At 38.3% G+C, this 13,445-nt stretch overlaps 1 protein-coding gene across 1 annotated transcript; it reads right to left on the bottom strand.

Moving 5' to 3' along the window:
• Positions 1 to 1,944: 1,944 nt before the first annotated feature.
• LOC148028417 (uncharacterized) lies at positions 1,945 to 3,340 on the bottom strand. The gene is made up of 4 exons (XM_087689957.1): positions 3,052 to 3,340; positions 2,584 to 2,858; positions 2,144 to 2,336; positions 1,945 to 2,034 (listed from the first exon to the last, which is right to left on the bottom strand). Exons 1-4 carry the CDS (start codon positions 3,214 to 3,216, stop codon positions 1,945 to 1,947), a joined length of 723 nt encoding a protein of 240 aa, XP_087546083.1. The 5' UTR covers positions 3,217 to 3,340.
• Between the last annotated feature and the right edge of the window lie 10,105 nt (positions 3,341 to 13,445).

Below are 13,445 nucleotides of genomic sequence, written 5' to 3'. Positions count from 1 at the left end.
TTGATGAGATCGCACTTTGTGGGGCAGTTCATGCAAGGTGGATGTTTTTTCTTGAGCGCTTCATGAAAACCTTGAAAGATTTTATGAGGCAAAAAGCATGGCCTGAGGAAAGCATGACTGAGGGTTGGTTAGTGCAATCATCCCTTGTTTATATCTCTAAATATCTTGCTGAAGTGGACCCCTCTCAACCACGACTATGGAAAGATGATGAAGACTTGAGGATGACCTCTAAAGATAATGAAGACTTGAGGATGACCTCTATAATACCTCAAGAAAAAGGAATGAATAAAGTGCTAACAAAAGAATAACTCCGTAAGTTAAATAGTTTTTATGTGCTCAATAGTGATGTAATGAGCAAATGGGTGACACTATATAATGAAGCAAGAGCAAGAAGAAAAAGCAAAAGACAAGCATTTTGCACCAGATATGGACGTAATGTCTCATTTCCAGATCATCTAAATGCGCTCCCACGTCATATTGATATAGATTGGTTACATGAGGAAATTGAGAGAATGGAAAAAGAGGAGGAAATTAATATATCTCAAGAAGAGTGGGAATAAGCACGAGGTTGCTTATCAAAGGTGAGACATACTATCAATTAATTTGTTTCTATAAGTTATATTTTATATAAATAATTGACATGTTTGATCTTAATCTTTTACTACTAGTGCACATTATTCAATGCTATTTGGTGTGAGGGTAAACATCTTTGAACTAACGTATAGATGAAAAGAGAAATACCCAAGATTGTGGTGTCCTTGCTCACTTCGAGGATGCCAATGGTACCATGGAAGATTATTGTGGCTTGATCCAAGATATTTTGAAGCTTGACTTCAGACGATTCTTTATATATATACTGGATGTGAAGTGGTTTAAAGAAGTGGTAACAAATGGTAAGCATTGCATAATTAGACGTCATCCAAGTGGTTTCACTACAACAGAAACGAGGCATAGACGCGCATGTTAGACGTGCAAAGTCGGGCGCGTCTATTAGAGAGTCTATAAGTGTGTGTAAACGTGTGTGTAAATAGACGCGAATTTTGCGTCTATATATCCGTGTAAATAGACGCTAATATAGACGCGCCAGTAGATGCACAATTATTTAACCACCTAAAATTAGCAATTCACATAAGTAAAAAACCAAAGTTAATAATTATTTAACCACCTGAAATTGATTCTTGAGCATGCACATGTGCGCATGATAAAAACCATAGAATTAAGAATACACATTGAATCATTGAATTAAAAAAATAGAGTTAATAATTACTTTTTCATTACTCTCTAATGAATGGCAGTTCCTCCAGTTGACAAGCCTGATATAAGTAATTAGAGACAAGCGACAGAAACCTTACAATTAGTAGCAAGCATTGCAATATGTATCTCGTAATTTCTCTACATACTTGAAGATGATAAAAGATAATGTTACTAGATAGGGCTTTAATTTTCTAGATACTATCTAGGAAAAGGATGTTACTAGTTAGAAGAGACTAGTGATGGCAAAATTATCCAGTTATAACTAGAAAAATCTACATTCTTCCTAGTTCTGTTAGTAATCTTCCTAGTTATAATGTGAACTTTCTATATAGTAAGTGGTTTAGAGTCTTGTTAGACAAATTGAGGTGCTGCTCGTTGGCGACTTTTAACTCCAAATTGGAGAATATGTTTTGCCAATTTTTGGAGGCAACACGTCTTTCAAATACAGAATGCAAAGTTACTTCCATCACTGATTTATTACGGCGGGGGTTACGCCTCTGTCGAGAGAGAGAGAGAGAGAGAGAGAGAGGCTACATGAATTACATTACAGGAACTGGTACATACAGCAGGTTACAATTCCACCAGTATTTGGAGGACAAGAGTCTTTGCGGCGAACTCAAAAAATGTACATTAGCCGATATAATAGGGACGGTGGGAACGCGATGGATACATATACGCCCACTCACTCTCTTACTGAACGGTCTGCTGAATGTTCTTAGCAGCGTCTTGCGCGGCAGACTGGGCGTTTTTACCCTTCTGGGCGATGCTCTCCTTGAGTCCCTGCATGAGATGAGGGGAGGGCGAAGTCAAAAACCTCTCTCTCTCTCTCTCTCTCTCTCTCTCTCATACACAGAGACAGACAATGGTAGCTGCAGCTGATATATACTACCTGAAGGCCCTCCTGAAGAGACCCCAACGCACCGCTCTCGGAAGCTTTAGACTGAGCTTGGCCAACGGTGTCCTTGGCAGCGTCCTGAATTTGGGAGGTCCTACCTTGAGCCTTAGCGGCCAAGTCCCTAGCTCCCTGCTGCAGTACATTGGCTGCGCCCTCCTGCAGGCTGGGTGCCGCACCGCTGCCGGCTCTGCTTAAGACGCATCAAATTACCAGATTACCAACGATGTTGAACGAGAGCAAGCTAACCGATAATATTCATGCATGCAAAGTGAGGTTGAATGCAAACATTGCACAAAAGTAGGCAAGGTTATCGTAATTTGGAAGCACGGTTAATCGCCCGTATTAGGTTAATAACGCAACTTAGACGATAGATGGTGGACAGCCGCCTCGCTTGATATTAGACTGTGTTGGACGGGCTTAATGCATGGCCTTACTTCTGAGAAATGGTGGCGGGGTCTCGGGCCGCTCCTGGCCTGCCGGGCCCGTATCGCTTGGGTGAGTCCTGGATGTTGAGCTTGTCCGCCGCCTTGAGCAGCTGGTCGGCCTTCTGGGCCGTCCTCTCGGCTCCGCTGTTGCCCGGCCCCAGAGCCAATGCCACATCTGCGCCATCTCCTCTGGGCATCATCCCAAGCAGTGCCACTCCCATCAGCCCTCCTGCAACAGCCCTCGCCAATGCCTCCCGCCTCCCACCACCATTAACGCCATCATTCTACAGCCCAATCAATACGTCAGTCAGTATAATGTAACATCCACTCAGCTGCAAACATTAGCCTTCACTCTCCAGCTCATATAACAGTACTCACCACGCCTACAGGACTGTTGCAATCAGTAGAGATGACACACATTCTCCAGCAAAATCACGCTCAGATGCTGTCGTGTTGACGTATAATAAGCAAGTATACCTGCAGACTGCACTTCGCAGACACCGCCCCAGCTTCCAAGCGCTTCCTCTGGGCAGGTGCACCTAGGCGGACTCCGGAGGCATTCACAAAGGAAGAAGATGCCGCTGACAATACCTCCCAGCTCGAGCTGGATGCCACAGCACCTGCTCCTGCTGTGCACGCCATTACCTTTTTTGTGGTGCAGAGATATGGGGCGAATGCAAGAGCTGTACGGCGGTGGGAAAAGGAGCTAATATGGTACGTTCGTGCAAGACTTGTGATGGAGTAGGATGGTGAGTGAGTCAGTGTCTCTGTGCTGGTGCGCGCAGTTCTGCTGCTTCTCTGTCGGCCGAGACCTTGCTATGTAGGGGCAGCTATTCGTGCCATGTGTCTCGCATTGCACTGACAGCTCGATGTGTTGTCCATGCAAGCTTCGAACCTCAAAAGTGAACGAGGAAAGAATACAAAACACAATCGGTGGAACAAGCTGGCGACGCGTTTATCACATTTGCCATTTTTAGGTAGAAATTGGCATTCGAGTTGTCGGCTCTCCGATCACCGGAACAACACAATTCACCATCAGCCTGCGTGACCAGATCAGTCAAACTCCTAAGCTAAGAAGAGAAAGCACAAGGACATGAAAAAACTTGTTCCCCTCAAGGGTTGTCCGACACCTTAATTGACAAGTTCCCATGGGCTTGTGGTTCACCTTTCATTGTGTTAAAGAGGCATGCTCTAACTAGAATGAATCTAACAATTTACTCTTATAACTAGAATGAATCTAACAATTTGCTCTAACTACAATGTTAAACTCATGCTCATGCCATGGATAATCCTACTATCAATTCCACATCATAAGGAAGCCATGGCTATTACAAGAAAATACAAGGAAGATCTAGCTAATGCTAACCTAAGCTGAGAATTGAGTATTTGTGAAATGAGCCAAAAGTTCTTTACAATGGCACCTTGTGCCCTTTCACGCTCTACCCTAAAGTCCCAACTAATGTCCGCTAATGGTTCTTCCTGCAAAGGCTCATTCGAACAATTTACATAGGCAATCTATCCTTCATTATAAGCCATCCCTACCTCAAGCAGACTTGTCCTCCTCAAAGAGAACAACAAAGATACAAAGGAATAAAGCTCATAAAGAACTTGATCATGGAGGAAGTTTGTTGAATACTCCATATTGTTGCAGTGAAGTGTGTCCCATAAGAAGAAGACATCACAACTATACTCTAAAAGTTAGAGTGCTGTCCAAAACAGGGCAACCTGCGAATAACAAAAATGAGGTATACAAATGTATAGAACGTGCAAAAGTACCTACTCATAATATAAAATTCCAAATTCGATGTAGTTAGGCCAATTAATTTTAATGCAAAAATTTAATCTAGATTATTGTATTTCTTGTTCTATAGGTCAAGAATCTTCTTGAAGAAGCCATGGAAAGACCAATGACCTTTTTGGGCTCATAAATGATCAACCTATCCTCATCAATGGGTGGTAGCTCCTCAAGCACTTGGATTTATTTCATTGAATATTGAGCCTTACTAGCAAGAAATTTTGCTAATTTAGTTAGTTGATCAACAATAATAAAGATTCCATTCCAACCATACTTGGCAGTTGGAAGACCCATGATAAAATCCATGGAAATGTCTGTCCATTTACCTCAAGGAGGAATAGGCAATGGCTACAATAATCCATTGGGTAGAAAAGAAAAATATTTATTTTGTTGGCACTATAAATATTGGGACACAAAATCCTTCCCATCGTTCCATAGTTATTTCCAATATAAGCTCTTGTGAACCTTGTCAAATATCTTGAAAAGACCCAAATATCCCGCCATCAGAGAAGAACACATCTCTTGTAATATTTTCTATTTGAAATTGGATAAAGGTGTCAAGGAGGCTCAACCTTTGAACCACACGAGACCATTATGCCACTTGAATTTTGGAGCTTCACCATCATCACCGTGGATATGTAATTCTTGCATAATTATGGTAGTATGCTAGTCCAATAAATACTCTTCTTGGATGTCATTAATCCAAACCTTATAGATAGTAGAGATGGATGATACCAAACATGCCCACATACATAAAAGTACTTTAGCCACAACATTTATCTTTTCCCACCATATATGAAATTTCAAAGTTGTAACTTTGTAATATGGCCTCAATATGGCTAACCATCTTCATTACTTTAGGGAAAGGGTGGGCTATGCGAGAAAGTATTTCAAAACTAGGTGGTCACTCTTCACTTTGCAATAGCTACCATAAAGTCAATGGTGCCATTTCTTAATGGCATGGAGGATTGCAAGTATTTCTTGTTCATAAATATAAAGGCTCCTTTCTTTCTCATTAATTTTCCTACTTTCATATGCAGTTACTCTATGATCTTGCACAAAAATAGCCCCAATCCCACGACCACTTGCATCCGTGCAAATTGTGAACTCTTAAGTGGAATCCAAAAAATCGATATAGGTGCTAAAATAAGAAGTGTTTTCAGCTCATTAAAGTTCTTCTCTGCTATATCATCCCAAAAGAATGCCTCTTTTTTTAACTTGTCAATAATAGGTGCCACTAGATGTGCATGGTTCTTGATAAATTGGCATTAGAAAGATGATGAACCCCCTCAAAGAAGTTGTGTTTTTTAGAGTGTGCTAATCCTTCACACATTGAATCTCCTTTAAATTTGTCGTAATTCCTTTCTTACTGACTATATGGCCTATATACTCCACCTCTTTTCCCATTAAAGTACACTTGGACTCCTTTGCAAACAACTTCTACCTGAAGAGTTCAAATACTTCCTTTACATGCTAGAAATGTTCTTTGCTCTTACTATAGGTCAAAATATCATCAAAAAACACAATGCCTATTTTGTAGAGAAAAGGCTAAAGTATTTTTTTCATAAAGCTTGGAAAGTAGCGAGTGTACTGGATAGCCCAAATGGCATTAGTAAAAAATAATAGAGACCTCTCTCCGTGAAAAATTTTGGATTGTATTCATTCCCTTCCTTCATTTATATTTTTTGATAGTCCAAACGAAGATGAATCTTGGTAAACACCTTCGCATCTTTAAGCTTATCTAAAATGTCATCTATATGGGGAATGGGATGCTAATTCTTGATTGTATTCTTATTGAGATCTCTATAATCAATACACATATGGAAGGATCCATTTTTGATCCATTCTTCTTCTTAACTAGAAGCACCACACACAAAAATGGACCAACTTGTTGAATAAAACCCATTGTCAAGAGTAACTCTTTTACATGTTTTCCTATCTCTTCCTCTTCAGACTTTCACGATCTATAGGATGGCTTGTTGATGGGTTTAGTATCGAGCCTTCATGCCATAGTATTAATTTCCTTCTGAATCTTCTTTGGACTGATCAACCCTAGTCTTTTCTTTTCAATCCTATGTAGTACTGCTTTCTTTCCTTCCCATTGAAATTACATTTGCTTCTTCTCTAAATCCATAGAAAACTTCCCAATGTGTTTAAGCCAAGCACAACATTAATAGGTCCCACTTCTGAAGCAATAAGGTTTACTATAGTGTTACATGATGATGATAAAGCAATTGATGTGCATGGACGTACTTGTTTGTTGATTTCATGAGTCCCAATAGCTGACTTTATTTCTTGTGGAAACAACCTCATCCCATTAAGAGATTTAGACTTTACAAAGCTATGATTGCTCCCCCTATCTCTTCTCCATATATCGCCACTAAGTATGAGTATCCTTCCAAGTGAAGAGCCACATAACAAATCTTAGCCTCTTCCATCAATGGATGGGGCATGGATACAAAGTAAAATACATTTCCAATTTGACAAACCACTCCTCTAATTCGGTAGGGGATGGATTGTCACCCTTGAAATTAGGGATTATTATATTTTCCTTGTACTCCTTATCGTAATGGTGTTGCTATCCATTCATGATTGGTAATCCATTATTATGCATCCCAAAAGATGGCGGTTTATACATATCATGTTTGGGGGGGTTAGTAAAAAATATGTAAATATATCACATGCATTCAAAAGGAGGGATTTTTAAAATATCAATTATATATAGTTTTTATGTCATACAAAAGGATGACATATAAAGAGACCATTCACAGATTGAATAAAATGGAATAAGCTTTAAATGCACGTGATATAGAGGGTTTATATATAGTGAAACCTCGAGACATCATAATTTCAAGATCTTTGACTAATGGGATGTAATTTCCCAAAAGAGTCATTCCTACTACCATGCACTTGAGCTTTTCAAAATGGTTCGAAAGCATTGGTGGCTATCCAAAATGGTTATGTGGATTTCTTTGAACTTGGGGTTGATTAAAAGAATGATTATTAGCATAGGTTTACTACTGTCCATATGAATTAGGACCTCCATTTGCATGATTGTTACCAAAGGAATGTTGTTGCCCAAATGAATGATGAGCACTACTTGATTGGCCATATGAAAATCTTCTTTTCTCAAATCTTTCTTAATGTGGGGCTAACAATTAATCTCTACTCTCTTAGGCACATTTGGAGGTGGTCCATAAAAGGATCACATCCATGGTAGTCTTCTTATTAATTGATCATGTGCCTTGGAATTGAGTGGTTCTTTTCTTTTGTACTTATCATGAAAATGCTAATTATATTCCCTTTCTTTTGAAGACTTCCCAATCTCAAAATTCACACTATTTTGTTGATTGATAGTCCTAGGAATGGGACTTTCAACAATATGAGAACTTTGCAAGTTAGGGGCTACTATGAGAATCATCTTCTCACAAAGTAAAGTTATAATCTTGTCAAGTTTAGTGTCTAGACTCATGCTTAATTGTTGTATTCTATCCTTCATACCTTTTGAAGTCATTGGATAATTGTTGATAGAGCTATTAGAATTGAGAGATGCATGGGATGTGTTGGTCTCTTCAACCCAACTAGCATCATGAGCATTGTGGCCATTGGTTGCACTCATCTTTACTTCATCATGTTCTTGATTTCAAGCTTCTTGAGAGAAAGTTCATGCTCATTGTGGCATACCCTTAACTCCTCTTGAATGGTATCCAATATTGGATCTTTCTTTTTATTCTTGGCCATATTGAAATGTGATGTCCTAGTGATTTGTTGTCAATAAACTACTAAAATAATAACGTTTTATTCCAATACCCAAATGAGGAGATTTTTGTCTCAAAATGATAATGATGATACCTCTATCAGAATTAATATTACATTTCCATTAGAACAATTGTAGCCTATTCTAGGTCCAATTTTTCAATCTTATCCAAAATAGGTCATATCTTTGTTTTGACATTGTTTCAACTTGCAAACCCCTTGTAACCTATAAATAACCTATAGTAACTTGAGATCATTGTGAAGGAGGACTATGGGAACCTATGGGGAAGGTTTAATAATCTGTAAGTACCAAATGACTATTGTAATATCCTTCTAAGGCTTGTGTAATACCTTAATTGGCATAAACCTATACTAACATCCTCTTGGGCCTTGTTTATGCTTATAATCCCTGTGGATGAATGAATTACTTTTGGAATGATGACTAAATTAGTTCCAATTTTCAATCAAATGATATCCTTGCATTTGCAATTATGTTTGTTGGATTTGGATCACTGAGGGTATGCAAAGCTCCTCTCGAGTCAAGATTGTGCACCCCTTTAATGTCATAGTCAATAAGGGAAAGTCACCTCCCTTTTGTCTTACTGACTCACTAACATCCTCTTTTCCCTCACATGTATTGAACATAGCAAGGATCATACTAGGCTAATGAAGCAATTATGGGATGCATGTACTAGAAATAGCATGTTCAATTTTTCATCAAATGCAATAGGGTTGAAATTGAATAGATTAATGCTTGGGGGTAAGAGGGATTTACTGGGATAATCAGTGCTCAATGATTTATATCTTCCCTTTTTTACAGGGGATAATATCTCTCCAATTTTTCAAGCAATCCAATGAAGGCTAGAAGTAAACAAATGGATGAGTGATGATAATTTTTCATATCAGCAAAAGCACTCAATTAAAAGCTAAGAAAAGCCCTTTGGGCCACTGTTTTGCATAAACCAAGCATTCAAATGATAGATTTTCCTTTCAAGCATGAAAAATATTAAATTCTTAAATCTCTAAGTAATGGGATTATAGCTCAAAAATTGGATGGAAAAGAGGAATCAAAAATTTGAAGGTTACCTCTACCTGATGTCTTGAAGCATTGATTGAGTCGTCTACACTAATGTAGACTTCCTTTTGAGTAGTCCTCAATACTCTAAGATGCTTAGATTCAAGAGATCAAGATCTAAAGATAAAAATATCCAAATCAAGGTAGAATTTGAAGAAGAAACTTCACCCCATAATTATGTGAGCCTCAGTCATGCTTGATGCTTGTGATTGATTGTTTAAGAAACTTCTCATGACAAGATTGTATCCATTTCTTCAAAATTTCTCCAAGATTCAAGAAATTTTTGAGTTTTTGGAAGCTTTTGCTAAGAATATCACGCTATTAAAAATTTCCCTATTAAAAAGCTTGGGAAAGATAAATATCACGCTTGTGGGGAAGATAACGCCATCAAGTATTCGTCAATGTTGAACATGGAAGCCTCTTATGTTTATTGCCAAGGTATTAATCCTACAATAAAAGAGAAAAGTGAGAAAATCTATTAATAACGGGTGCTGTCTAGTTTGGTTTAGGTTAAATCTTGAAGCTTACGGCTCAAAGACGATGTAATAGTCTTCAATGGTTGCTATGGAAGCCTCAAATGTCCAAAAGCACTTGATAGAATGACTGTCAAGCAAAAAACCTTGACTATATCTAAGTTGAATTTTTGTTTTCTTGCTATTTTAGCTTTGAATAATGAAGCTTATTGCTCAAAAGGAAGAATATATAATTCAATGGGGTCAAGAGAAACTTGCTATGGGCAATTGAAAAGCTTAAGAACCCTATTAAGGTGAAATTGTGCTACTTAAAGTCATGATTCGATACTATGACCTATTTGACAGTGCAAATTGTGTTGAGTCACTTGCAAACCACATGGCTCAAATGCCCCGCACTATGGTGCTCAATGGGATCCAAATGACTAGTAGAGAGAAGATCCACTAGTTTTTTATGCTATGAATACTCAAGGTGGGAGAGATCAACCAGATCCACCCATGGAAGTTCAAGGAGAGCTTGAGAAGGTAAAGGAAAAACCCTACCACTCAAAAGTAGAGACACTTTTAGCTATGTTCTTCTCTTTGTGGCCTTCTTTTTGTCCAAGAACCTCTCTAGAATGCCTTGAGAAATGGTCACAACTGCTAAAATAGTAGAGAGTCTACCATTTTCTCTAGGTCTTGTTCATGTCCTTCAAGAGTAGCCACAATTTGTTGTGGAAGAGCTTGTTTAGTCATGGTTAGGGTGTAACCAAGTCTTATGACCAAGTATCTAACTGCAATACCCTATCTTGATGATTGTAACTAGATTGTGACATGAAAACAACTAAATTAATGAGATCTAAATCAAGCTCTGATACCAATGTACAAGAGGCCTATTCTAAGTAGAATTATTCTAATATTTTGCTCCTAGAAAATAGGAAATTGCACAAAAGAATGCTAAATTATAGCTATGCCATGGATAATCCTTCCATTATTTTCACAACACAAGGAAGCCATTGCTATTGTAAGAAAGTACAAAGAAGATCCACATCAAATGATAAGGTAAGTTGAGAATCGAGTATTTCTAAAATGAGCCAAAAGTTATTTATAATGGCACCTTGTGCCCTTTTATACACAACCCTAAAGTCCCAACTAATGTCCACTAGTGATTCTTACCCTAAAGGCTCATTGGAACAATTTAGATAGGCAATTTTTCCTTCATTACAGGTTTTGAACCTGAAACCTTTTGAGCCATGGGTAGGGGCTTGGCCAAGGTGGTTGCAACAACCACACATCAATGTGTAATTATACCTCTCAAAAGTGAAGTTTTCTTTCTCCTCCCCCCCCCCCCTTAGCTCAGTCCCCCCAACCCCATACCAAGTATAGTGCTCTCATCTTCCATAATCATTTTTCTTCAGGCTTGCTATGTTCATTGGTATGCTCTTTTTCCTTCTTCCTTATTACATTCACTATTGAATATTTTGTGGCTCATTAGAGACTACAAACCCCTTAAACTTCTAAGTAGATATTTTCAAAAATGTCATCTCCTCATGCTAGGCATCCAAATCCTCTCTTACTAGAGTGAAATGAGGTGTGCAACCACTCCTACACATGGTAGGGCCTCGAGGAGGGTACTCTTCCCAAAGGACCTTCTACATATCCACAAAGATTATATGTGAAAAGCTGTATTAGTAGCCGACGGGGCCTTTGCCTCTTTTTGGAGTTCTCAAGACCACATATTAAATATGATCTTTACATAAGTGCTCAAGGTTCTATTGTCATTTGCTAAGGAATCTAACTTATTTCAAGAAATTTTAAGCACCTCCAGAGACAATTGAGGTACTTGTCATCCCAAATCATGTGAAACACACAGAACATGATGTACATATTTGTGGTATTCCCTTACTGCATGTGCGTGTGCATGTGCATGTGAGTGTGTGTACACACATATACATAATCTTGTAAAATAAAAAAATATGGTGATACACACACATAGAGAGAATACACAAACATGCATACATATATATATATGTCTATATGACAACTAGTGAGCATCTACACTTACAATACCTTAGGAGCTACATTTGTTATTGTCACTTCTATTCGCAAAACTTATGTGTTCTGAGAGTTCTAGTCTTGTTATGTAAAAGTATAGCGTTTCTATTATGTCCTAAATCATTGATTGTTGCTTTATGCATTAGATGTTTTGAAATTAGCTATACAAAACAACTCATTCTATCTTGTTTTTAGTATGTGTGATTTTGTAGCATAAATCATTGTCACATACAATTCTTGATAAGATGGTCAAATATATAGAAACATGGTGTAAAAAAGTTAAAACTCTATGGTTCATGTAGAAAATACTTACAAATGACACTGGTGCAATGGACATTAAGAGATCGTTAAGCCTAATTACTCATATTCATTTCTTCTCAATGTGCAGCATTTGGAAGCATGTGTCTTAGACATGCATGCAATGCTCAGCTTGGGGCTGCTAGCTCACGCCATCTTGAGTAGGTCCCAAGACATGAATGCCATAGATAAGGATTGCATGGAGGTTGAAAGCCCTCCAGCATGGTGGGGGAGGAAGCTACAGATGAAAGCTTGCAAGTAGAGAATAGCAAAATACTTGCACAAAAGAGGAAGAGTGACAACTCTAATTTGGCACCAAATGCCATTAGTGGAGCAAGGGAAAGTAGTGCACCAAAAGCTAAGAAAAAGGATGAGGCATCACTCAGCACTTAGGAAGACAATAAGGCACACATTAAAGGTGGCAATCATCATCTTCTTCACTAGGAAACCACCTAAAGCAATGGATGTAGCCTACTAGTTTAATACAATATTGTAGGAAAAAGGGAAAATTGATCAAATATATTATGGTGAGAAAGGATTCTTCGAGTTGGTGTTTAAAAAAATGGCTTTTGCAAAGTAAGAACTGTGATAGGGCATCTACTTTTGGGGCCTTGATATTATGTACATTTTGGCATGGCATCCATGAGAAGTAGGAAAGCATACCATAAAAAATTAGTGTCCTACATGGATGGAGAGTCCTAAGCTACATGTATTCTTGTGGGATCTTCTAGTGAACATTGTCAAAGGCATGGGTAAGCCTATTTATATTCCTCCTCTTGCTCATCCCTTCAGGAATAGAGTATGCTTATTGCGCAGGATGAAAGAACCAAAGCTAAAGTATGTGGATGTGGATATTCCTAGTGGGTTCACTCAGTCTTAAGCTTACTTGGAGCCGGTTTGATGGCTCTTACAATAGATGAGGATGTAGAAAAAATAAAGGCCAATCCTACAACATGGGTGGAAGTGGCAAAGGGTAAGCACAAAAGCAATGCTAAGGAAGAAAAAAATATGCAACTAAGTAAAGATAAGGAGGATGGCTGGGTTGCAGTCAAAAGCAATAAGAAAAGATCAACCAATCACAATTGAAAAAGAGCATCTAATAAAGGAGGCCAAGGTACCCTACATAAGGTCCAAAACTTCTACTTTTGCACACCTTAACCATATCCCACTTGATCATCTTAGAAAGAAATACCCAAGGATGGGTGCAAAAATTAGAATGGTATTTCGTCACGATAACCTAAGAAGTTTCAAAACAAGCAACACTTGGTTCAAAGCACAAACACATTTGGGGGACCAAACTCGAAGTAGGCTGAATTTGGTACTTAGGGAGTTTAAAGCCAATGGGGCAAAAGGTGATTAGAATAAAGGGCATGACGAGATGGATATTATTCTCAAGAAAAATAAGAATGATCATGGATCAAAATCTTTGAACATAAGGAGTACA

This window comes from Lygodium microphyllum, chromosome 12 (assembly GCF_053477565.2).
Source record: "Lygodium microphyllum isolate KBCC chromosome 12, Lygodium_microphyllum_v1.1.10, whole genome shotgun sequence".
NCBI lineage: Eukaryota > Viridiplantae > Streptophyta > Polypodiopsida > Schizaeales > Lygodiaceae > Lygodium > Lygodium microphyllum.
This window is presented reverse-complemented; position numbering and strand designations above follow the sequence as displayed.

What these genes read in the sequence shown, in the direction of transcription:
- LOC148028417 (XM_087689957.1), bottom strand. Translation starts at nt 3,216, where the DNA reads ATGGCGTGCACAGCAGGAGCAGGTGCTGTGGCATCCAGCTCGAGCTGG. An exon ending in CTGCGAAGTGCAGTCTGCAG is followed by an intron (nt 2,859 to 3,051) that starts GTATACTTGCTT and finishes ATTGGGCTGTAG; the next exon opens with AATGATGGCGTTAATGGTGG. An exon ending in CCCGCCACCATTTCTCAGAA is followed by an intron (nt 2,337 to 2,583) that starts GTAAGGCCATGC and finishes CGTCTTAAGCAG; the next exon opens with AGCCGGCAGCGGTGCGGCAC.